The sequence below is a fragment of the Rhineura floridana genome, chromosome 6 (assembly GCF_030035675.1).
Source record: "Rhineura floridana isolate rRhiFlo1 chromosome 6, rRhiFlo1.hap2, whole genome shotgun sequence".
Taxonomy (NCBI): Eukaryota; Metazoa; Chordata; class Lepidosauria; order Squamata; family Rhineuridae; genus Rhineura; species Rhineura floridana.
Window position 1 is genome coordinate 149304071 of NC_084485.1, and position 26927 is coordinate 149330997.

At 41.8% G+C, this 26927-nt stretch overlaps 1 protein-coding gene across 2 annotated transcripts in view; it reads right to left on the bottom strand.

Annotated features, from left to right (window-relative positions):
- SMG7 (SMG7 nonsense mediated mRNA decay factor) overlaps positions 1-26927 on the bottom strand; it is a 91752-nt gene that overhangs the window by 40441 nt on the left and 24384 nt on the right. For both annotated transcript variants that reach the window (XM_061634063.1, XM_061634064.1), the window contains exons 2-10: positions 19379-19410; positions 17534-17651; positions 15756-15888; positions 12967-13138; positions 12008-12079; positions 7193-7343; positions 5894-6029; positions 3147-3309; positions 1536-1692 (exon numbers count right to left, since the gene is read on the bottom strand). In XM_061634063.1, the coding sequence (XP_061490047.1) occupies positions 1536-1692; positions 3147-3309; positions 5894-6029; positions 7193-7343; positions 12008-12079; positions 12967-13138; positions 15756-15888; positions 17534-17651; positions 19379-19410 (1134 nt within the window). The remainder of the gene's footprint in view (positions 1-1535; positions 1693-3146; positions 3310-5893; positions 6030-7192; positions 7344-12007; positions 12080-12966; positions 13139-15755; positions 15889-17533; positions 17652-19378; positions 19411-26927) is intronic.

Here is a 26927-nt window from a genome sequence, read left to right on the forward strand (position 1 = left end):
TCCTTTTTGGTTTTCAAGTCTTCTCTAAGCTTTTTGTGAAGCCACATTGGCTTCTTCTGTTGTTTCCCCCCTCTTTTCCTTGTTGGAATTGCTTGCCATTGCACTTTTAGAATTTCCTTTTTTAGAAACTCCCACCCATCTTGGACTCTTTTTCTCATTAGGGTCGCTTGCCAAGGGATCATACTTACAATTGTTCTGAGTTTATTAAAATCAGCTTTCCTGAAGTCCAGGGTGCACGTATGGCAGGCACTCTCAGCTTTTGCTTTTGTTAAAATCAAGAATTCATGTATGGTGTGGTCACTTTCCCCTAGAGTTCCCATAACTGCCACTTCCTCCACCAAATCATCTCTGTTGGTTAGAATCAAGTCCAAGATAGCTGATCCTCTGGTTGCTTCCTCCACTTTTTGTAGGAGAAAGTTATCTTCAACACAAGTCAGAAATTTATTGGAGGGGCCGTGTTTAGCAGAATTTGTCTCCCAACAGATATCGGGATAATTAAAATCCCCCATTACTACTACATCATACGTCCTCGAAACATTGGCAATTTGCTTTTCAAAAGTTACATTCTCGTCTTCTCCTTGATTGAGTGGTTGGTAATAGACTCCAAGCACCACATTCCTTTTATTACTTGCCCCATTAATTTTAATCCAGATACTCTCGGTGGAGCTACCAAGCTCATCTTCCTGTATTTCTGTGCAAGGACATATATTTTTAACATATAGCGCGACTCCACCTCCCTTTTTATTCCTTCTGTTCTTTTTTAACAAGTTATTTCCTTCAATTGCTGTATTCTAGTCATGGGAGTCATCCCACCAAGTTTCAGTTATACCTATCAAGTCGTAATTGCCATCCAGTATTAAGAGTTCAAGTTCGTCCTGTTTGTTTCCCATGCTCTGCGCATTCGTATACAGACATCGAAGACCATGTGATTTATAGCTCGGCTTCCTTACTACATTTTTTGGAGGACTGTTACTGGTCCCTATTACAGCCGATCTCTCTGTTCCCGTTACTGTGCACAAGCCTTCATCAGTCGTTACCACCATATTTACATCTCCCTCCCCCTTAGGATTCAGTTTAAAGCCCTCCTGATGAACTTCTCCATGAGAACTTTCAAAGCACATCCTTAACTGGCTTGGGAGCATCCTCTCATTATCCCGACTCCTCCACCCACATAAATGCTGCCCTGGAGAACAGAGAAGTAGGGGCAGATGCCCTAAAGGCCACAGTATCTGCTTCAAAACTACACCACAATTTTCTACTCTTACCACAAGCTTCCTTGGGTCCCCCGTCCCCCTCTGAGGGAATATTCACAGAGGAGACCGGAACAGCCACCAACAAATACGAGCTATTGCATAACGCTGTCAGAGAACTTATAGTGCCGTTTAGCAATTCTATAAACCATCTTCCCCCTATTGTGATGCACCCATTCTCCTTTCCACACAATGTCACACACTTGTGGGAAATTCCTCCAACATATAACACAAGTCCATTTTATCTAATGACAAATAGGAAAAAAAATGAAAAACAAGACTCACTATTGTCTTTCATCAACCACAGTTTCCTGAAATACACTGGGTCTAAGTTTCAGCCAGTCCATTGAGACTTTGAGCGCAGGAAGTGGATAAGAACCCCAAGACTCTTCCTGGTAATCATTCTGGAGTGGACGCTTGCACAGAATTCCAAGAAAAGACACTGGAAGAACAGATACATACTGTCATGTTGATCAATTATGCAAGCATTACACATTTGGGTATGCTACCTCACTCTGAGAATTGGAGATGGGGGCACAGTCAGATTAGGTTCCTCTGTGGAGAATACAGAGAAAGACAACAGACAGGCAGTAGATGGCAAGAGCTGAGCTCCTCATCGACAAAACAAGGCAAAGCCGACAGTAGAAATTTGTCAGTTATTGCTTTTTGAGGGATACACTCCCTCCAGTCACAAGGCAATACTATGCAATTTGGCTTCAATTGACTTACCTGGTGCACCATCCAAAATTAATCCCTGGCTTTGTTAAATAAACAAGCCTGCCATTTGTTTTTACCTTTGCCTGTCCCAGGAACCTATGTGCTTTGTTTAAAGTTTGGCACAGATCTGGGTTACAAACTAGACATTAGTTTCCCCTCTTATGTGGGTATCAGTATCACTATCTTATAGATGATTTCACAGCAGATGTCAGACCAAAAGCTGGAACCATGAAGTGAGCTCTATCCAGACACTAAGGTACAGTGACAGAGTCATTCTCACCTTATAGTAACCGTGACTGCATAACGGTGCCAGGTATAGGGCTAGGAGATCCCCGTTACTTTGTAAAGTAAGGGAGTCTGTGTCTCATCTGTCTAGGAAACATTCTTCCCCGAATAATACCCTAACTTCACAATCATAAATCATCAGGCCTATGTGGCTACTAGGGATGAGTAAACTCCCCTCAACTTGATTCAGAAATAATTGTTAATTATGAGAACCTTACTGGAGAACTCTTGGGAAAAAATAAATTTCCTTCCCAAGAGTTTTAAATTGATCTGCAATGGTGTCTGCCATGCATCACATTGCTGTAAATTTATCTATTCTTGTCCAAATTATTCTCAGTTAGCTATCCATAAGTAAGAATCTTAAGGACAGCTGATAGATGTTCTGGAATTGTTGGCTTCAGGACCCCATTGGATAGGGCAAGGATGGACAGACTATAGGTTGTGTGATCGCTGTACTGTCCTTCCTAACAGGATCCCTCAGGCTAAAGGGGGGGATTTAGAGTTGTTGATACTATTCCTGCCACAACAGAATAGCAGTTAACATTATATGATATTTTATGAGAGGGAGGGGAAATTATAGTAACCACTAGAAGCAACCTGTCGCTTCTAATGAACTATTTCCTGTCCTCTCCCATGCAACAATAACCATTTGAATCACCTGGCTAGAAAGTTATGCTGCTCCCACTTAATTTAAAGCAGCTGCATGAGCAGCAGTTCCTCTTGCTTATGCAGCTCGAGAGAAATTGGCTAGTCACCCAGGGAAATATTTTGCCCAATCAAAGCTACAATCTCATTAAAATGTCCATCAGATCTGGCTATGAAACAATCTACCCTAAAGCTTTATAGTACAGCAGGATAGGCTTTGTTCCAAGATCTGCCAGTTTTAGTACTTACTGAAGAGGGCCAGCAACTGTGTCCAGCAGAGCTGTTCATCCTGACTGTAACTGTGCTGTTCAGTCTCATTGCTAAAGTCTCGTAAGTGATGCAACTGAAACAGGTTAATGACTGTAATATGGACTAACTGCTGAGAATTAAAGGTTTTTTGGAATAGCAGCCTCTGTAACAAAAAAGAACATTCATCTCAATATGACGCTTAGGACTATGCTTATAAAAACAGGCTTGACTGCTGGTGGCTAAGGTCACTGACTGCAGGCTCAATCTTGCCCCAAGGGCAAGTGTCTTTGATACACTTCTTTGCTTTTCCTCACAGGAGTGCATGGCAGCCACTCACTTTTATGGAAGTAACTGCTGTGCTTAAGGGTAGAGGACAAAAAGGACAAAACCTGCTGTCCAGTGCCTACTTCTGGCTGGCCAAAACCTCAGACAGGGATCCACATAGGGGATGAAACATATCTGAGCAGAGTAGGCAGAAATTTACTTCACCCCAGAACTCCCTACAACATACAAACCTTCCCTCCATATATACCCTAACAGTGGCAACAATAGGCACACGGCTAGTTTCTGATGATTCACACATATTGAATTGAACTGAAATTGAAACTTTATTTTTACCCCGCCCTTTTTCCAAACTGGAACTCAGGGCGGCTTACAAATAAAACTACATGTAGTTAAAAACATAGAAAAACATACAATTAAAATACAATTAAACTATGCACAACCTTAAAACCGTAAAAGGCACTTAAAAATCTAAAAACAATTTAAAATAATACAGATAATAATATAAAACAATAAAACAAGCCTTGTAAAGCCCAATCCTAAACACCTTCTATCCCAAAAGCCTGTCGGAATAAAAAAGTCTTTACTTGCCGACGGAAGGATGGCAAGGAGGGGGTCATTCGTGCCTCCCTAGGAAGGGAGTTCCAGAACCTAGGAGCAGCCACCAAGAAGGCCCTATCTCGCGTCCCGACCAATTGCACTTGTGAAGGTGTTGGGACTGAGAGAAGGGCCTCTCCTGAAGATCTCAGGGCCCGGGCAGGCTCGTATAGGGAGATACGGTCTGACAACTAGCCTGGACCTGGGCCGTATAGGGCTTTATAGGTCAAAACCAGCACTTTGAACTTGTGACCGGAAACAAACTGGCAGCCAATGGAGCTGCTGTAACAAGGGAGTTGTATGGTCCCTGTAACCAGCCCCTGTTAATACTCTGGCTGCAGCTCTTTGTACCAGTTTAAGTTTCCGAACAGTCTTCAAAGGCAGCCCACGTAGAGCACGTTACAGTAGTCTAAACGGGATGTAACTAAGGCATGCATCACCATAGTCAAATCAGGCATTTCCAGGAACGGGCGCAGCTGGCGCACTAGTCTTTAATGGGCAAAGGCACTCCTGGCCACGGCCAAGACCTGGGCCTCCAAGTTCAGGCCTCCAAGTTCAGAGCAGAGTCCAGGAGCACACCCAAACTGCGATATGGAGAGGGCAGCAACTGACTTCCTCCTGCTGATAGACTAGACCAAGGATGGGGAACCTGTGGCCCTCCAGGTGATGGACTACAACACAATAGCCAATGTGGTACCCTCCAGATGTTGCTGGACTATAACTGCCATCAGCTCCAACTAGCCAGCATTCAGGGATGATGGAAGTTGTAGTCCAGCAACATCTGGAGGGCCACAGGTGTCCTATTCCTGGTCTAGACCAGCCTTTCCCAACTAGTGGGCCATGAGGTGTTGTTGGACCACAACTCCCATCAGCCTCAGCCAGCATTGCCAATGGTCAGGAAAGATGGGAATTGTGGTCCAACAACATCTGGTGGCCCACTAGGTGGGAAAGGCTGGTCTAGACATATGAAATGTCACATTCCTCTAGCTTAACTTGCTCCACTTCTAACAGCCTTGCTTGGGGTCTGGAGAACAGAGATGTGTGCATGAGAAAGCAAGCAAAACTAATTGCCACAAGGCTCTTTCTAGCTAGGACTGCACATAGGTAGCAGCAGATGGAAGATTGTTGCTGTAATGTCATGCTTATGCAAACTGTTCTCCTGTGTGCATGTATGGCAGTGTTGCAGTGCTATTCCTAGTGTGTGGTCCAGGAACATTGTTGCTACATACTGAGATTAGGAATTCCGTATGTGGTAATGTTACTTTATTAATCTATCCCATCCGTATTTCACCCATCTTTCAAAAGCAGCTTACAGCAATCATAAACCACATTACAAAGCCTCAATATGCAGCCTAGCACTCATTCATGCCCTTAAATATTTAAATACAAAAACATTTTTCCTTTTAGCTTGTGTGCTTGACATTTAGCTTGATATTTGCTATTTAAATTTATTAAATGGTCTTCTACAGGAAACATATATTCAAAGCAACACCTATTACCACAACAAAAGAAAAACTTAAGCACTTAACATTAATAAAAAACTAAATAAGAACAAGTAGGCTAGACCGAAACCAGTAGTTTAGTACAGTTTCAATTCAACCAACCATTGGGAGAAAAAATATGTGTATCTCATTTTTGATTTCTTATTGTTAATAGATGTCTCTTGGTGGATCTCCACAAGGAAGGCACCACCACAAAAAATGCCATGCTTCATGTCCTTATTAACTTTATTTCAATCAGAAAGGAATGTGGAGCACAGCATCCTCACCAGATTTTATAGAAGAGTCTGTGTTCCTTCAACTAGGGAACAAAGTACCAATTCCCACAGAGTTCAAGAGAAAAACCAGCGTACATTTTGTACAACCAACCTTGAATTGCTCCTCTAATTTCTCACGAAGAGGGTTCAGTTTCTCCAAGTTCTTACTCAGATACACATGGCCATGGAATTTTATAAATGCCTTAATGAAATCAGATACTCCCCATTGAGTCTTCACCTCATCACGACTGCAATTGAGAAGATTAAAAAAAAATTCAGTATTTGTAAAAAGGTATCTTGGGCAGTAAAACAATGTTTTTTTTACAGTACAAATATATACTGCTGACTAGCCTTTTCTTTTAAAGCTGTTTGTGTGCATGAAACAGAAAAGATTGGGGCTGTGATTGACAGTTCATCCCAAGACAATTGCGCTGAAGATAAAAGCAACATTAACATTTAGCACCTCTCAAATTAAAAGGATTCTACTATTTGTGTGGACCATAGAGAGATAGCCAACTTGTTTTCTAGACAACAATCCAGAAGTGATAATAATAAAAGTTGGCTCCATTCTACAGAAAGTGCCTCACAGTCAGGAAGCATGTAAATATAGACAAGTATATACATTTATAAATTTTATATAAAATCCAAAAGAGAAAAGTAACATCACAACACTGAATCTCCATTTCCTAACCATATTCAGCCCACAGCTACCAGCCATCTACCTCTAGTCTTGACCATATAAAAAGAGTGCAACTGAAGTGGAAGCAAAGTTTCTTTTATCCTCATATCACTCTTGTGCACACATTTGATACAATTAGTCAGTTATTAGCTCTCTTCAGGCATTCATCTAACACACGAGGATTAAAACTGTGCAGAGAAGCAGGGTGAGCACACAAGCCCAAACCCAATGTCCCTGTGGATGTGGGCTCCTCTTAGACAAGTCTGAAGGGGGCTTCTACGCATGTTCAGCTGAACATTGCTTCATGTGATAAGGAACTCTGATAAGTCTGAGAGGAGTTGGGGGGGCACTGGGTGTAGGGCTTGCATGTTCACCCATGCTCCTCTACACAAGTTTAATCACTTTGTGTTCAGGTGAATGCCTGAAGTTATTGCAAAATATGTAAGGACATGCACATATACATTAAGACCTTGACGTTTGTAAGTAAATTAAATGAAACATCAATGGCACGGCCATATCTAATTTACAATCACAGGGCAGACTAAATGTTTTGCTGCTACTACTAGCCTGTAGGGGGCACAGAGGGAACGAAATTATTTACCTGTAAACTTGATGAAAAAAGGCACATATATGAGCACTGTGGCTTCATGGAGGACAGATTTGTGCTGTAGCTACACCCACACCCTGAAGCTTATAAATGATCTCTCACTACCTAGAACATATTAGCCTCACCTTTCCAGTGCTTTAGAAAGTGCTTTCTGTAGGTTAGTAGAGGCAGCTGGGAAAGGGAACTTCACAGCAATGCTTCTGCAGTAGTAGAAAATTGTGGTCAGGTGGTCTCCTTTGGAGGATGCTAAAATAGCCAGCTGATTGTAAGGCTGACCTAAAGTTTAAAAAAAAGTTTTACAAAGTGCAGAACTTATTCTACAACGACAATCTAGTTATCTTGCTATCTTGCTAAGGCAATACGTACTTTTGCTTGCCTCAGTCTGCTTGTTCAAAACCCAGATATGTTACTACATAAAACAGAAATGCTTTTACTTAAGTAATTTTATCCTGCCTTACCTCAGATCAACATAGCTCACAATAAGAAAAAACACGTTAAGAGATCAACAACTTAAAAAACAGAATAATGCTACAGAGAAGCCAGACTACTACCACAGTAGCAATACAGAATGCCCTCCAACATAAAAATATTTTACATCCTCTCTGAAAATGAAACCAGAGGAATAACTCTACACCTACTCTGAGAGGGTGTTCTGTGCCTCGGAAGAACAGCAGTGAAAGCCCTGCTCCTACCTCCAGTAGTGAAGGAACTTGAAGCAGGGCCTGATCCACTGAACATAACTGCAGTGGGAGTTTATATAGAGAGGCAGTGTCAAAGGTATGCAAATCCCAGGCTGTGAAGGACTTTAATAGAAAGCACCCAGATACAGACACTTTTAAAAGTTTAAATTTGTATTTGCTATCTTGCCCAACATTCGTAAGTTACAGAACATATACTTCACACTACATCTTCATCTAGAGTTCTACCTCCTTTAAACAAGGATTGTTTCTAAACTGGGATAGCACTTCCACCCAAAAAGCCCATCACTGCACATTTCAAGGTGGAAAACTATATATGTACACTGGTGGGAGAAGGCAGATTAAGATAGTCTTGGTGGAGTATGTCAGGCTTGGGTATTTGGCTAGTCAAAAAGATTTTGTAAACTGATCATCAAATGTTGGTCAATTTTCTTCTAAAGAATTAACAAGACAAGAGCTACTTTAATCAACAGGTTTGATATTCCACAGAGAAACCTATTTTCTTGTGGAATTTTTTCTCCCCCCACTCATTTCCCCCCTTAATAAATTTGCAATTAAAAATCAATAAAAACAGATTTGACGTTTATGTTAATTACACTAAAAACATTAAGCTGAACAACAAAATTAACTTTAAAATTGTAATGAATTATAACTTTCAGCAATGGTAATTAAGGTTTCTATAAAAGTTAGTAATTCACTGAACTGTTCTCTTTGGGTTACAGTTACAATAGCAACATCAACAACAAAACAGAAATAAAAGATAGCAACAACTATTAACGCACCACATCACATGGAGGGAAGCATTCCCTAGTTCCTGAAGCAAGGAACTTTGGTGATCCTAGACAGTAATCTTTGCAACTAATGCCCAATTGTGTTCCTGTTCAGAAGGCTGCATTTAGACTTCCGGGAAGGGTGACTTCGCTTGTGCCTGCTTTTTGAGACGAGCTCTCGTCTCAGAAGAAGCTTTTTCAGTTTTAAAATCAGTCAGAACATTCTTTGTGACTGGTAAAGATTTTCTCCCGGGCAGGGAGAAACGTAGAGATTAACCACAAAAGCCTGTTTTTGTTGGGAGGACTGGATTTCATTAATTTATGAGAGAAGGTTCAGCCAGCAAATGCCGGACGGACTTCCAACAAGCTCTAACTGATTAAGCGACACGTTTATCTTTTCTTCAAAGAAAAACAGACTTTAACAGGCAAGCATCCTTCTTTCTATTTTTTTTTTCACTTGGTTTAAATCGTTGCAGCAAAAAGAGATTTGTCAATGATTCAGCTATAAAGAATTTCTGGGTGAGTTATAACTCTTCTCTTTTATTCACGAAATTAAGGAGGAAAGAAATTGAAAAAGCTTATCTTTGTTTTTATTGCAAAAAGCTGGCCTGGAAGTGCATTCTAAAGATACAAACAGAAGAGGGATTTCCATTTCGAGGACGGAAAAAAAAAAAATTTGATTTATGAACTTTGGAGTATTATATGTCCGGGACTATTTTCTTTTTGGTCTATTTCATTTTGACGAATCTGCTTGTTCACGACGCCACTAACTGTTTTGAAGCTGGGAACTAAATTTGTTTTGTATTCCTGAACAAATAAGAGATAAGGCAGGCTGTACTGTCTACACTGTGATGTCATCAAGCCTGGAATATTAACCCAATTGTGGCTGAAATAATTTTTGTTTTCGTGGTTTTAAGAATGGCAATCAGGAAAGTGGCTGAGACCATGGAAGAAATTATGTTTCAGAAAATAATGGATGAGATTGAGATAACGAAACAAACCCTGAGAGAGGGTAGACAGGAGATGAAAATTGAATTAGGCAAAATGACGCAGGAGCTTAAAGAAATAGGGGATCTAGTGAGAGAGGAGATTGATGAGATTAGAGATGAGAAAAGAAAAATTAAAGGGAAGATACAAGCCCTGGAGATTGGAATAAATGTGGAATTGGAAAAAGATCTGGAGTTTATGGATATTAGAAACAAAGTTTACTGTTTGGAATTCAACGTTGTCTCTGAAGAAATTAATGAAGATATTAGAGATAAAGTTATCAATGTCTTGGATAATTTTCTGGACTGGAATGATGTGATGGAGCTTGACATAGAAAAAATCTATGGAATTAACTACAGATATGTGACAATGGAAAAATTCTCAAGAGATGAGCCAGTGCATTTTGTAAAAAAGAAGAACAGAGATATGACTTTACAACAATATTTCAGCAATATATTCAGAATTGATGGCAAGGAAATATTTGTGATAAAGGAAATTCCCATCAGACTCTTATTATATGACTGTGGCTATGACAGCAAGATTAATATGGGATACTGATAATGGAAGAATGGATACTGAAATTACTGGACTGAACAGGACTATTGAAGATGGAAGATGGAATTAATATTGATAATGGAAGAATGGCTATTGAAATTATTGGATCTAACAGGTTTGATGAGATGGATTAATCTATATGTTTATTTGGACTATGGCTATGACAACAAGATTATTATGGGATACTGATAATGGAAGAATGGCTTCTGAAATTACTGGACTTAACAGGATTATTGATAATGGAAGAATGGCTTCTGAAATTACTGGACTTAACAGGATTATTGATAATGGAAGAATGGCTACTGAAATTACTGGATTTAACAGGATTATTGAAGATGGAAGATGGAATTAACATTGATAATGGAAGAATGGCTATTGAAATTATTGGACCTAACAGATCTGAACGAGATGGATTAATCGACATGTTTATTTGGAGAAAAATGGAAAGATATATCTCTCAAGGAATTGAAACCTCTCTTTGACTTTTTGTGGAAAGAATAAAGTAATGTTTATGAGATTTGATGATTAAATAAGATAACTACTGGAGGAAAGTGATTTTATAATATAATTTAAGAGACAGGATTGTTATATATTGTAGACCTATAACTGATCTGCGACAAATCGGAAGTCAACATTTTATTTTATTGTTTAATTGTTTTTGTTTTGTTTTGTTTTTTGTCTTTGAAAATTTGAATAAAAATTAATGATAAAAAAAAAGAAGGCTGCATTTACAGCAGTGGCCTTTGTTACGCTGCTAGGTCTGCCCCTGACTACTGGCCCCACTCCTGCCTTTCCTAAGAAATAACACCATAATGAAATTAAAAGATAAGCTGCCACCTACACAGTTGCACTCATGATTTCATTTGACCATGTTCAATAACTGACTGACTGGCATGCTAATCCCAATGTAGTAATTTGGGCTTAAAAGACTGTTTAAAAGACTGGCTTGCTAAAACTAATGTTATAACCTCCTGCAGCAAATAGACTTGTCGTTAGCAGTTTGGGACCTGCTCCAACTGTCATGGGAGGTTTTTTTTTCTTTCAAGAAAGTGTGCACTCAGGGGGTGGGGGAAGAGATGTTAAGACTCCAAACAGGGATACTGGACATGTTTGAAGGCAATGGAATAGAACAACTTTCCACAAGAGGGAGGAAATAAGTAGATTGCTTTAACAGATAATAAAATACAAATAAACTATTTTATGAAAACCACTCTGGAGATCCTTCTAGATCAAATGCAGAGAGAAACCGGGTGATAATAAAATAAATGCCTCCACAGTCAGAGGCAGTCTGCTTCTGAATACCAGTTGCTGGAAACCACAGGAGGGAAGAGTGTTGTTGTGCTCAGGTCCTGCTTGCAGGCTTCCCAGAGGCATCTGGTTGGACACTGAGGATGCTGGACTAAATGGGCTTTTGGTCTGATCCAGCAGGCTCTTTTTATGTTCTTAAATATCCATGAAATATGAAGTCTTTAGTTCATCCCAGAGAACTATTATGATGTACAACATCCTTCTTCCAAGGAGCTCAGTTATTTAGTTTTCCAGTTTTCCACTGTACCACACTGCTTCATTTACACAGTTTCCTTTATGAAGATAAAAGGTTCATTTTTTAAAAAAAAATGGGGACAGGTGGTATCATGAAAAGGCCATCACAGTGGAATTTTTAACAATATTCTTTGTCCCTGTTGAAGTAGCATGCGAACCTGAAGTCTCTTAGCATCTTATCTATATAAAATCTTCTACAGTAATTTTTTCTCAAACCACTTGGAATTTGCTTCCCTTTGCAGAGAAGATTTGAGGCATTTAAATCTTTAAGGCTGCAATCCTAAAGGTTAACTGGGAAGAAGCCCCACTGAGAGAGTGGGATTATGGTACAAAGCACTGATGAACAAATGGCAAAGTCAACCACATGGAATGCATTTCATAAACTCACCATTAGACGGGACAAGCTGAGCTGCATGCCTGTAGTAGGACTCAGCCTGGCTGGTCTGATTTCTGTAGCGAGCTGAAAAATCAAGGATTTTTTTCAATAGAACTTTGTCCTACTAGTCAATGTGCTGCACTCTCCATTTCTAAAATAATTAGGTTCTGAGGATAATCCACACAGATTGAGCATAACAAAGTCAAGATTTGAACCTGAAGAAAAAGAGGCACCCCAACCATACCATTCTTTTAGTTAAATAGAATCTCCACACTGGGAACAAAACAGAAAAGATCATCACCATTTTGCCCTGCTTGACAACACCAAGAGACATGTGGCTTCCTGCCATTAGGATCAGAGTTCTGAACTAATGGGCCTTAGTCTACTCCAGCCTGGCAAGTTCCTATGCTCCTATTCCCTTCTCCCCTTCCGGGCCAGGCTAAAGGCTCTTGTGTTGATATATAAAGCCTTGAAAAACATGGGCCCAGGGTACCTTAAGGACTGCCTGAACACTTATATTCCAGCCAGATCACTGAAATCATCCAGAGGAGCGCTGTTATTTGTCCCCCATGTTACAGATATCCGACTGGCCTCAACCAGAAGTCATGCATTTACTGTTGTCGATCGCATGTTGTGGAATACTCTTCCAACAGAGATTCAGTAAGCATCTCTGCTTTTGACTTTCAGTTCTCTCTTGAAGACTTTTTTTATGGTGACGGGCCTATGCAGTTGTTTAAAATGCTCTTGAGTACCCAGTCATTTTTAATGATTGTTTTGTGCTGCTTTTAAATGTTTTTATGTTGCTGTACACTACTCTGTTTTATGAGATGGTGGTATATAAATACTTCTATAAATAAATAGTATACTGTTATTAACCCTTGACAAGAACTCTTACTGTTTTTCTCTGTTTCTGCACATCTTGTATATACCTTTTTCTTGCAGATATTACTGTCACTGCTCATGGTACTCACCAATGTCTCCAAGGTGGACAAGGCAGTGCTGGCATATATATGAGCAGGAGCTAGATTGTGGCTTCACAATGGCGCTGGTGTGTGTCTGTTTATTGCTGATAATTCCCAGTTGGGAGGACTTCACGCGACAGGGCAAATCTACATTAAACACTGTGCACAGCTCCTGCAGTAGCTGGAATTAGAAACAAATCAGATTTAACAGTTATAGTGGCCAGAGTGCCAGACAGAAAAGCCTCAAGGAATTGGTCAACCTTGAGCATTATGCTTAACTCCTATGTTATCCCTGACCTTCATTTCCTTGAACGAAAGAAAGCTTCTACATAAATTATAATGATTTTTTTAATCTCAAAAAGCACAGAGATCATGTGTTATCATTCTAAACTCATTTCACCTCTCCCCGGCTAGCATAAGGGGACATGCCTTAGCTCAATGGCAGAACACATGCTTTGAATGCAGAAGGTTCCAGATTCAATTCATGGCATCTTCAGTTAAATCTCTCTGATTGCAGGGCTGAGAAAGAGCTGCTGAAGGTCAGGAGTAGACAATACTAGGCAAGAAAGACCCATGACTCAGTATGTTCTGTGCATATGGTGCCTAAATATTCCTACAAAAGAGAAATACTGCAAAAGTAAAATGGAATAAATAAATAAGAATGTAAGACCAAAGATCCAGCTAGACCAGTATCCTGTTTTGCACAGTTGCTAGCCAGTTGCCTATGGGACACCCCAAGTGGCCCTTTCCCTTTTTTTTTTTTAACAATAATTTTTTATTCAAATTTTCATAAAACAAACAAAACAAAATCATAAAACATTCAAAGACAAAAAACAAAACAAAACAAAAATGATTAAACAAAAAAATAAAATGTTGACTTCCCATTTGTCGCAGATCAGTTATAGGTCTACAATATATAACAATCCTGTCTCTTAAATTATATTATAAAATCACTTTCCTCCAGTAGTTATCTTAATTAATCATCAAATCTCATAAACATTACTTTATTCTTTCCACAAAAAGTCAAAGAGAGGTTTCAATTCTTTAAGAAATATATCTATCAATTTTTCTCCAAATAAACATGTCGATTAATCCATCTCGTTAATAATAATAATAATCTTATTGTCATAACCATAGTCCAAATAAACATATCGATTAATCCCTCTCATCAAAATGTGTTAGGTCCAATAATTTCAATAGCCATTATTCCATTATCCATATTAATTCCATCTTCCATCTTCAATAGTCCTGTTAAGTCCAGTAATTTCAGTGTCCAATCTTCCATTATCAGTATTCCATAATAATCTTGCTGTCATAGCCATAGACATATAATAAGAGTCTGATGGGAATTTCCTCTATCCCAAATATTTTCTTGCCATCGATTCTGAATAAGTTGCTGAAATATTGTTGTAAAGACATATCTCTGTTCTTCTTTTTTACAAAATGCACTGGCTCATCTCTTGAGAGTTTTTCCATTGTCACATGGCTGCAGTTAATTCCATAGATTTTCTCTATATCAAGCTCCATCACGTCATTCCAGTCCAGAAAATTATCCAAGCCATTGATAACTTTATCTCTAATATCTTCATTAATTTCTTCAGAGATAACATTAAATTCCAGACAGTAGATTTTATTTCTAATATCCATAAACTCCAGATCTTTTTCCAATTCCACATTTGTTCCAAGTGGCCCTTTCCCATTGTTCTCCAGCAGCTGCTTTTAAGAAACATGTTGCCTCCGAAATTGGAGGTAGCTATCACGACCAATAGTTTTATCCTCCATGAATATGTCTACTCCCCTTTTAAAGCTGTTTAACTTGGTGGTCATCACCACTCCTTGAGGCAGCAAATTCTAGGTATTACTATTATGACAGAGGAAGAAAACTATCCACTTTCCCCACATACATCTCATGTCTCCCCCTTATTCATCCTTTTTCTAAACGAAAAATCCACAAATATTGTAACTTTCCTCATAGGGGAGATACCCAACCCCTGATCATTTTAGTTGCTCTTTTCTATACTTTATTTTCCCACACATATTGTGCAAAGAAAGACACACAAAAAACTAGTTATTCTCTTCTACTATTTAGTAAAACTGGAAGGACAGCGTATGGTACTTGCAATTTTCAGTTTTAAATGGATTGTTTCTATCTTGTATTGTACTGTAATAATTTTGACAATGAATAAAAAAAGAATTACAGAACTACAGCACCATCTCCCCAAGGTATAACCTACTGAGGGCCAAAAGACAAGAGCTGTGAAACAGCATATACGGTTCTCCATGAGGTGAAAGTTGATTTTTAGGTTGTATTTTGTATTATTCTGATTCTGTGAAAGCAACCTTGATTATAATTACAAAAAGACAGGATATAAAATGAAGGCCTTCAGCAGTATGGAAAAATGACTTCCTTCTAAGCAGTACCATTATGTGGTTTTGTACACATAAACCCAGAATTTTACATTTTATGTCTAAGTTATTCACATCTTTATTTAAATAATTTGCCTAGGTTTAATATTGCAGAATCCAAAGTGTTTGCAGAATTTTGATTTATTTTTTACAGCACTGTAGGTGAAAGCTTATAGAAGTAACTGCACCACAACCAGCTCCAGAAACAGACTGTGCAACGTCTCCCTCCCAAAATACTGGAAGTGCCACCTGAAACTTTCATGATTAAAGTGTTCTATTTCCCTGCAATTTTCAAGAATCTTCATAGCCATGGGGCAAGAAACTTACAAAAACTATTTGGTGCCATAGCAACTATGCAATTTCCGTATCTGGTGCTCATGATGCAATCTCACCTGTGTGTAGAAGCCACTAGCTGCCTCTAGGAACAGAGACAGGTTAGCCTGAACTTCACTCCGATTTGGATTTGAGCGGTTTTTTGCTTGACCCTGTAGAGTTGTGATCTGATTCTTAAAGGCATGGTTCCACCTAGAGAAAGAAAGAGAAGTTGTGCATCCTGTGTGACATAAACAGCGATTCACTGAGCGACATAAGCCTACATGAGAACCAGTGTATGCGCTGCTTTTAATTACACTTATAAAGCACCACAGCATATGGGGATTATCACATATCTTTACTTTATGACCTCATCTGCACCCTTTGAAAGAACAGAGTATACAATGGTCATCAAGACATGATAGTGAAACAGGCCTGAGTTCCGGCTTTTTCCCCCCACCTCCCGATTATGCTGAACATATTTACACTATTTCTGTGAGAAACAGGAGTACACAGCTTATCTACACAGCATATCTCTATTAGAACTATCAATGCCTGGCACATACCTGGTACTAATTAAATGTCAGACACAGTACTAAGTAGCATTGTTATCCACTTCAATGCTCTGAATACCACATTATTCTTATAATGTGTGTTAGAAATATCAGAACAATCAGTTTGGAATTCTGTTCATCTTGTCAAGGAAGAGATGGAGAAGCTTCCAGATCTACTTCTCTATATAAATATGAATAAACTTAAAAAAAAAAGACAGCCCTGTAAAATGTTTCTGTACAATACAATTTTCGCTCTAGTGTAGGGGTCACTGTGTGTATAGTGTAGGTAATCCCTGAGTGAAATCCCCACGCTCCAACTGTCAATAACCAAGAAAACAAACAAGAGGCATGGATATATAGTATTCATGTTAATAGGGATTTGGCAGTAAGACATTTTCGTGACAAGCACTTACTTGCTTTTTAAAGTAGCCCTCTGGCAGAAGTAATTGCTGGCCAGGATTCTAGACTGATCAAATATGGGGGCCAAAACAGGGGGTGTGAAGTATGTGCAATATATAGTTCCTCTCTCCTCCCCATCCCTCCCATAATGACACTGTCTTCATATTGCTAGTATCTTACTATAATCCAGTGCTAGCGATACACTTGCACCAAATAAAGCATCCAGCAGCAAAGCCCAGGAGAGAAGTGGTAACAAGCAGAATTCATTCGCATCTTAAATCTAAGCATGCACTAAAACAAATCTAAGATGCTTTAAAGTAAAATTCTTGGCACCTCCTAAACTAAGGTTTTAAGGCCTACTTACAAGATCTAAATCTCAAGTATCTAGCTTCTCAGGCTCCGAAAAGCTATCTGTGAACTGTGTGCCAGCTAACCTTAATCTTCAGTAACAGTTAGGAAACATCAATATAGGAAAAACGAATATAAAGACAAATTAGATTTCAAAGCAGGAGAGATGACTGAATAGGAAGCAAGTCTGCTTATCAGAACTAAGCTTTTTGGAGTAGTCCTAACAGAATTATAATGGCTATCATATTATAGTCCTAGTACAGGGTCTTATTGTTTACAATCCTGTTTCCTTCTTAATTAAACAGCTACATAAGCAGCTACTTGCAATATAAAAAGAAATTAAAATAATCACTGGAAAGTTTGTCACATCACATGTTTCCAGCCAAGCTTCACCTTATCAGAGCAATTTTCCAAGTGATACCTTGAATAATACTGTTAAGATCTGTTAGACTTCTAAGCTCAAATATAAAAACATCTTTTCAATACAGCATTAATTCTTCCCAAAAAAGTTAAGCAATTACTCAGACAAATGGTACATGTCAAGTTAAAATACTTACAGATCTTGTTCCACTTTTTTGTCCAATGCATACTCCAAATCTGTTACCAGCATTTTCTGGTATAAATCCTGCAAAGCCTGTCTGGATGTCCAGGCTTCAGCTGGACCCAGCTTTGAATCTGAGCAATAAGAACAGCAAGGATTTATTATATCATTACAACTGATAATGGAGGGAGGAACTGCATGGCGGCGGTTCCACTCCTACTTGGCAGGTCGGCTCCAGAAGGTGGTGCTTGGGGAACGTTACTCGGCACCCTGGACTCTCCAGTATGGGGTTCCGCAGGGGTCAGTTCTGTCCCCCATGCTGTTCAACATCTACATGAAACCATTAGGTGTGGTAATCCAGAGCTTTGGAGTGCATTGCCATCAGTATGTTGATGACACACACCTCTATTTCTCCTTTTCATCTTCTTCAGGTGAGAATGTCAATACGCTGAACCAGTGCCTGGCTGCGACAATGGACTGGAGGAGGGCTAATAAACTGAGGCTCAATCCAGACAAGACTGAGATGCTGTTAGTGGGTGGTTCTTCTGACCGGATGGTAGATGTCCAGCCTGTCCTGGATGGGGTTGCACTCCCCCTGAAGGAGCAGGTTTGTAGCTTGGGGGTTCTCCTAGAACCATCTCTGTCACTTGAGGCTCAGGTAGCCTTAGTGGCATGGAGTGCCTTCTACCAATTTCAGTTGGTGGCCCAGCTACGCCCCTATCTAGACAGGGATAACCTGGCTTCAGTTGTCCATGCTCTGGTAACCTCCAAGTTAGATTACTGCAATGCGGTCTGTGTGGAGCTGCCTTTGAAGACAGTTTGGAAGCTGCAGCTTGTGCAAAATGCAGCGGCTAGATTGGTAACAGAGACCAGACGGTTCAAACAAATAAAACTGATTCTGGCCTGCTTGCATTGGCTGCCTGTATGTTTCCGAGCTCAATTCAAGGTGCTGGTTTTAACCTATAAACGCTTACATGGCTTAGGACCACAATACCTAATGGAACACCTCTCCCGACATGAACCCACCCGTACACTACGCTCAACATCCAAGGCCCTCCTCCGAGTGCCTACTCCGAGGGAAGCTGGGAGGATGGCAACAAGGGAGAGGGCCTTCTCAGTGGTGGCCCCCAAATTATGGAATGATCTCCCTAACGAGGTGTGCCTGGCGCCAACACTGTTAGCTTTTTGGCGCCAGGTCAAGACTTTCCTCTTCTCCTAGGCATTTTAGCTTGTGTTTTTAAATTGTTTTTAAAAAATTTAAATTGTGTTTTTAAATTTTTTTGTGTGTTTTAAAATTTGTATATTTGTTTTTAATTGCTGTAAACCGCCCAGGGAGCTTCAGCTATGGGGCAGTATATAAATATAATAAACAAACAGTATGTTCACTGCCCCTTCCTCAAAGGAGGATTCACAAAGATAGAACATCTTCCAGCAAAGGCTGCTGCTACAAACAACCGGAAATGTGACATTTTGGTCTGGAACTTCTCAGGATGAAGGAAATGTGGAAATGAATTTACTTACTCTGCAATTATGATAACTCATTATCCTAGCTCTTCGGTTTCTTGTATACCATTCTGTGAGCTATGCTCGAACACCTCTTTTGTTTTTTGGGTTCAAAAAGGGGGCATATATCGGAGTTTGAGATGACAGCACAGCCAGAAGCAGAGGACACAAATCCATGGGAAAAGTAAAGTTTACTGGCCCAAGTTTATGTGTTACATTTGCGGAAAGCAAACCATCTAAATTTGACGGATTTGAGATGAAAAACAAATTTATTTATTTATTAAATTTCTATCCCATCCTGCCTCCCAAAAGCAGTTGGCAAACGACATGCGATAACACAATAAAAATATCACATTACCTGTCATGTCAGCCTTCAGGACTTCTGCCTGCCTGCAAGTGAAACACAAAATAATAACTGTTAGAACAAGTAAGGGCTGATGAAAGTAAAAACCCAAGCACATTTAAGACCTTAGTGTCCAGTTCTATGGGCACAGTACAGCAGATCTGAATTTCATTTTACCAGAGTATCTTGGTGTTACTAAAGTGGCAACTCAACATTTCCTATAATACATTAAGTAGGAATAATTAGGTGCTCAAGCGCACATATCCAAAATCATCATTAGAACACAGGATGCATTTAGTCAGCCTACTGAAATACCCAACAAGGAAAATTGAAGAGATTTTTCTCAAAAAGAAAAAGCCTGTGTTGTAACATTTCCCCTAGGTCAGGTTTAGTAATTTCTTTTAACATTTACTTCCATCCTATTAAATGTCCCTGAAGACTACTGAAACAATCACCATGACTGTTATCACCCCCCTCCCCACAAAAGAAGAATCTTATCACAATTCAGGATCAAGTTATTAATCTCATTTAAATTCTGTTTAGAGAGTTTGCACTGAAATAAGTATATGCACACTGCCAAAATATATGGAAAGGATAGCTTTCAAAGGTTCTCTCAAAGGACCCTCAAAAATATTACATAGACCTACCCTGTGGATCAGTTCCTTGAACCTATTATGCTCCCCATTTCTATTCCTCATAAGATAATCACATACACTATGTTTGCATGTCATGCTAAACCATAGTTTAGCACAGCCATTTAAAGGCTATTGCAGTTAAGGAGTATATAAACTGTCTAAACAAACATGAGCAAGCTAGAACAATCTTCAGCAACTCTCCTTAATCTCCCTTCCATATGGGAGGAGTTCAGAAGCTTCCACTTTGCTTTACAATGGTTTGTTGTTTCATCCACCACAAGCAGAAGCAGAAGCCCCCCTTCCTCTCCTCCAAACAACATAAGCGGATGAGAGGGAAGGGGGTAACATGCAAGCCTGGGGCTTGCTGTGGCTCATTCATGTAACAGTAAACTATGGTTTAGTGCAACAACGAATACAGCCATGGAGCGATGACAACCGTGTGCCCTTTTCTGGTATAGGTCTGACAACTGCAAGTGCCACTTCCTTGAACTTCCCCACTAGATCAGCAAATATCCCACACACACACACATACTCAGCCTGCTTTGATATCTGCTTTGCTGATTTTGAAAGGAGTGCTAAGCTTACCAGATAGTTTACTTGATAGCTTTAGGAACTTGCAGGAAAAAGAAGATTCAAAGTCACAGTAAAAGTTTTAACTCTTGACCCTAATATTCAAGCACATTTTGGGGATGATGTTTTACAACATTTATTAGGAGTAAATTTAACTCCAAAAAATAATAAAGTGCATGAAATGAAATGGACTGCCTTCAAGTCAATTCCGACTTATGGGCGACCCTATGAATAGGGTTTTCATGGTAAGCGGTATTCAGAGGGGGGTTTACCATTGCCTCCCTCTAAGGCTAAGAGGCAGTGACCGGTCCAAGGTCACCCAGTGAGCTTCATGGCTGTGTGGGGATTCGAACCCTGGTCTCCCAGGTCGTAGTCCAACACCTTAACCACTACACCACACTGGCTCTCTAATAAAGTGCATATATGAAGTAAAATGTTAGCATTCCTCCCACTTCACTGCCATTGGCCTCTTCTATGAATTACTGGAGCACAAATGTAGACCAGGGTAAGGTTAAAGCCTTAAGGGAAATAAGAGCTATCAGACACACTTCAAAACAAGGTCACCTACATGCTAATAGAGTTTCTTTCCTGTCAAGGAATGATACATTGTCAAGTAGTTAATTCTTTGGTTCTATCAAATAAAACAGAATTGGACATATTTGGGAAAGTAGTTTGGACCTGATCTATAATCATCTCCAATATTCACACTAATGATGGCCATGCAATCTGCCATCACTATGATGAAGCCCCACAGAAGTGGTAGTTATCAGCAACCATGAACATTTTATTTTCCCCAATGATCAGCCACTCCATTATGGCACGATATGAGACAGGCAGACAGATGCTTTGTCATTCAGGGCTCTGCAGAAGGAAGGGGGCAGAATTTTACTTTGTACCAGGCTTAAAGCTTCTGTACCAGAAGCAGCAAGAATCTCTCTTGCTTCTGACCTCCCCAAACACCTGGCACAAAGCAATTCTCTCGCTTTAAGTGCTCTTAAGCCTGGCAGCAAAGTGAGTGACTAACCTTCCCCTTCCTTACAACACAAACTGAAAGATAATGGAGCACTCAGAAAATGGTAGCATATGTTCCCTGATGCAGCTCACAAGAAGCAAAGAGGTTGCCACATTCTAGTTCAGCTGTAGTTTCTGAACCATCACAGTACAGTAATTAAGTCAAAAGGTTACCAAATCCTACACTACAATGGTACAGCCCATGCCATCCAGAAAGGGGTGAGCTGGTACACTAACCAAAACTGGTGAAATACACTCCCATCCTGCACTACCAATATGGAGCCAGGCCAAATTCAGGAGTACTCCCTTGTCTTTCTTGGATGTACTCATATTCCCACAGAAGGTAAATATAGCACTTCCAGGATTCTTTCCCCCTGTCACAAACAGCTGTATATTATCTGGATTGAGTTTGTTTAGTCACCCTCATTCAGTGCATTACAGACTGCGGGCAAGGACAAAATAATAATAATAATAATAATAATAATAATAATAATAATAATAATAATAATAATAATAATAATAATGATAATAATAAAATTAATTTCTGTGTCGCCTATCTGGCCAATGGCCACTCTAGGCGACGTACAGAATCATTAAAATACAATTAATAAAATACAGTGATACAATATAAAACAGTGTAAAATCAATAAATCTGCAACAACAGTATTAAAAGAGGGCAGGAGGCATTACAGTTATAGCAGTTAACCCTCCCCAGAAACCCCGAAGGCCTGTTGAAAGAGCCAGGTCTTTAAGGCTTTCCGAAACACATTTAGGGAAGAGGCGTGCCGGAGATCTTGTGGGAGGGAGTTCCAAAGAGTGGGGGCCGCCACTGAGAATGCCCTCTCTCTAGTACCCGCCAATCTGGCTGTTTTTGTTGGCGGGATTGAGAGAAGGCCCTGTGTGGCCGATCTTGTCGGGCGGCATAATTGGTGGCGTTGAAGGCGCTCCGTGAGATAAACTGGGCCGAAACCGTGTAGGGATTTAAAGGTCAATACCAACACCTTGAATTGGGCTCGGAAAACAACTGGAAGCCAGTGTAGATCGAACAACACTGGTGTGATGTGATCCCGGCGGCGACTATTCATAAGTAATCGAGCCGCCGCATTTTGTATAAGTTGTAATTTCCGAACCATTTTCAAGGGTAACCTCACGTAGAGCGCATTACAGTAGTCCAAACGAGAGGTGATCAGGGCGTGTACCACTTGTGGGAGCTGGTGATCAGGAAGGTAGGGTTGCAGCCTTCGTATGAGGTGTAGTTGATACCAGGCTGCCCGGCTCACTGCCGAAATCTGAGCCTCCATGGACAGCCTGGAATCAAGCACAACCCCAAGGCTGCGGACCTGGTCCTTCAGGGGTAGACTCACCCCATTGAACTTCAGGTCAATATCGCCCAACCTTCCTTTGTCCCCCGCAAGTAGTACCTCGGTCTTATCAGGATTCAGCTTCAGCTTGTTCCTTCCCATCCATCCACTCACGGATTCCAGGCACTTGGACAAGGTCTCCACAGCCGACTCTGGTGAAGATTTAAATGAGAGATGGAGCTGAGTGTCATCCGCATATTGATGACGCTGCAGCCCAAATCTCCTGATGATTGTCCCCAGCGGTTTCATATATATGTTAAATAGCATGGGAGAGAGGATAGAGCCCTGTGGCACACCACAATTGAGAGGCCAAGGGTCTGAAACCTCTTCCCCCAACGCTACCTGTTGGTACCTGCCGGAGAGAAAGGAATGGAACCACTGTAATACAGTGCCTCCAATTCCCAATCCCTCCAGGCGAAGTAAAAGGATACTGTGGTCGACAGTATCAAAAGCTGCTGAGAGATCAAGGAGGACAAGAAAGGTGAATTCTCCCCTGTCTAATGCCCTCCTCAAATCATCTACCAGAGCGACCAAGGCTGTTTCAGTTCTGTGACCAGCCCTGAAACCCGACTGGTATGGATCCAAGTAATCCGTTTCATCCAAGTGTGCTGACAACTGGTTGGCCACCACTCGCTCAATGACCTTGCCCAGAAATGGCAGGTTCGAAATTGGGCGGAAGTTATTGAACACTTGGGGATCCAAGGAGGGCTTCTTTAAGATGGGCTTTACAATTGCCTCCTTGAAGACTGATGGCATCACACCCTCTTTCAAGGATGCGTTTACCACCGCTTTGATCCCCTCGCCCAATTTCTCTCTGCAGCTCATAAGGAGCCACGAAGGGCAAGGATCAGTAAGACAAGTGGTTGGCTTCACAGATGAAAGCACCTTGTCCACTTCCTCAGAAGGGAGAAGCTGAAACCGATCCCAATTTACCGGCATGCAACTGGCCAACTCTGGTTCATCCACTGTGTCCACGGCGCACGGGATCGAGCTCCGTAAGTGTTTGATTTTATCAGCGAAGTGCTTTGCTAATAAGTCACAGGAGGCCTTTGACTGTTCCATGGGTTCCTGAGCAACTGGACCGACCAGGCTTCGGACCACCTGGAACAGCCTCCTGGGACAGCATTCCGCAGACGCAATAGAGGCAGCAAAGAAAGCCTTCTTTCCTGCCTTTATTGCCACTTGGTAGGCAGCTACTGCTGCTCTAACCTGTGTCCAGACATCTTCGGAGCGAGATTTCCGCCACCGGCGCTCTAGTCGTCTCACCTCCTGTCTCAGACTACGCAACCGCGGTGTATACCATGGTGCTAGCTGAGTTCTATTCAGGGGGAGAGGACGTTTCAGAGCCACCCGGTCTAATGCCCTGGTGATCCCCACGTTCCACTCCTTCACCAGGGTTTCGACCAGGCGACCTTCGGCAGGTTCCAATTCCCCAAGCGCAGTCAGGAATCCATCCGGATCCATCAGGCGCCTGGGGCGGACCATTTTAATAGGTCCTTCGCCCCTGCGGAGGGGGCATGGCAACGAGAAGTCCATGTTTACCAGGTAGTGGTCTGACCATGACACAGGAGTGGCGTGAATCACTCCCAACTTCAGACCACTTCTCTCCTCTCCCAGGACAAACAGAAGGTCGAGAGCATGACCGGCTACATGGGTGGGCCCAGTATTACTTAGGTGCAGTTCCCAGGAAGCCATGGTTTCCAGGAAATCCCGAGGGGCTCCTATGAGAGCAGCCTCAGCATGCACGTTAAAGTCACCCAGCACTAACAGCTCTGGGGACAATGCCCGTACAGCCGAGACCACCTCCAGCACCTCGGCCAGGGAATCTGCTGTGCAGCAGGGTGGGCGGTACACCAGCAAGATCCCTAAACTGCCCTTCGGGCCCAGCCTCTAGTACATACAATCAACAAATTGGGTCCTATGGAGAGGAGGTCTGGTGAAAACCAAGGACTCTCGATAGATGACTGCCACACCCCCTCCCCGCTTTCCCACCCTCGGCTGCTGTGCATGACGGAAACCTGGCGGACACATGGCCTCAAGAATTGGAGCAGAGGCTTCGTCCAGCCAAGTCTCCGTAATACATGCCAGGTCTGCGCGCCCATCCAAGATCATATCATGGATGAGCGAGGTTTTCTGAGCCACAGACCTGGCATTACATAACAGCAGTCGAAGGTCGGTAGGAACCTTGCGTCCCCCAGTTTTCGTCTGGTTCTGAGCAGACCCGGAACATGGGATAGATATAATGCATCTGTCCCATGTTCCCCTATTCCGGCATGGTCTGCCAGCAGCACCCTTCCAGCGCCTGCCGCCCAAGTTTCCTATAACTTGGCCCCCCACCTCCCTCCCTGGCTTGCACATGCCTCTATCCCTATCTGCTTGTCAACAGGCCACCCACCCTAATAAAATTAATCTGGAGACCCGCCTCCGTACCCTATAGCAGCAGTTTTTACTAACTTAAATTAAATAATTAAACCAATTAATTAATTAATTAAACTAATTAAACTAAATTTGAATTAAATTAATTAACTAAAGCAATACAATTCAACCCAATTCACATTCATACATATTCACACATTCATACACCCATACATCCATACATACACCAGTTTAAAGCAGCACCTGGGTTGTGATAGCCGGCCAGAATGGTAATCGCAGCCGGCCACAATGATAGATCATAAGCAAAAGCAAAAGCATTGAAGCTGTAATGACAAGTCCGTGGAATTCTTGGTCCGGGTCACAGCGACAAAGTCCCAGCCGGCACAAGCTGGCAAGTAACGGCAGCGGCGACAGCACGACGACGATGTAGACAGCGTCTCATCAGCAGCGCACCCCGCGAGCAGGACGACCCACAGCAGCAACGGTGACACCAGGCAATAGGTACGATGATAACAATACAGGGCCACAACGCCCCGGTGTTCTAGCAGCGGCCAACCCGTAACGGCGGCCGCAGCGCGCGAGCAGGAAGTCCAGGCAAGCAGGCAGGGAACAGCCATGGCGAAAGAAGGACAAACAGGCCCTGGGGGCAGTACAACCCCCACAATAAGCAAGCAAGCAGGCGGCCGCGGCGGCGACATAAGATGACACAGGTCGCACGCGACGGCGTCTCGACCACAACAGCAAGCGACAGGTGGGGCGGCGAGCCACAGCAAAGAATGCAGCAGCAGCCACAGGCTGCAGCAAAGCCCCGAGCCACAACAGCCACAATGCCGGAGGAATCAGCTCACGCCGGGATGGAAGCACAACCGCAGCAGCAATGAAAAGGCACTGGCGATGAGGAACGCCAGCCGTAGCAACCCCGCCACAGAGAAGGTAAGGCTAGGGGCGCTCTTAATGGAATGATATCAGAGGGAGGGAGAGAGACAAAATACTAGCTCACCTCCTACATAAATCCAGGGATGTTTAAGATGTTTTAAAGTCGTTTTAAGATGTTGAATGATAGACGGCAGAGGAGCACCAACGCCACAACCTTCTACTCCGCCGCCATCTTTAATTTAAGGACAGGCACAATTCCACTTACCAGCCAGCCAGGAACAAGTGCCAATCAGCTGATTGTTGGAGCTTCAAAGCACAGCGCAGGGCTCTCTGATCAGCTGATTGTCAGTGCTTGAAGACAGCCCTGCACAGCCGACAACCAGCTGACTGCTAGGGCTTCATAACACAGCCACAACGATCAGCTGGGATCACCTGCACTAAGGAATTCCCCATCAGGAACTCCACAGTGCAGCTGAGGGGACTGGGGGAAGTAGCTTCAATTCAAAGTGCTGGAGAACTTTCCCCTCTGCAGAGGCATTTGTTTGGATTCAAAGTATTTCCTCAAGCTGTGCAGAGCTCTCTTACCCAGTTTTTTAAATGCAGCATTTTTTCTCTCTCCAGAAGAAGCAGTGTGGTTTCAAAGCTCTGGAGGGAGCACTCTGAATCCAAATTGCTTTCTCTGCAGATGGGGAAATGCTCCATTTTTAGGAGCATTTCTCCTTCTGCAGAGACTTT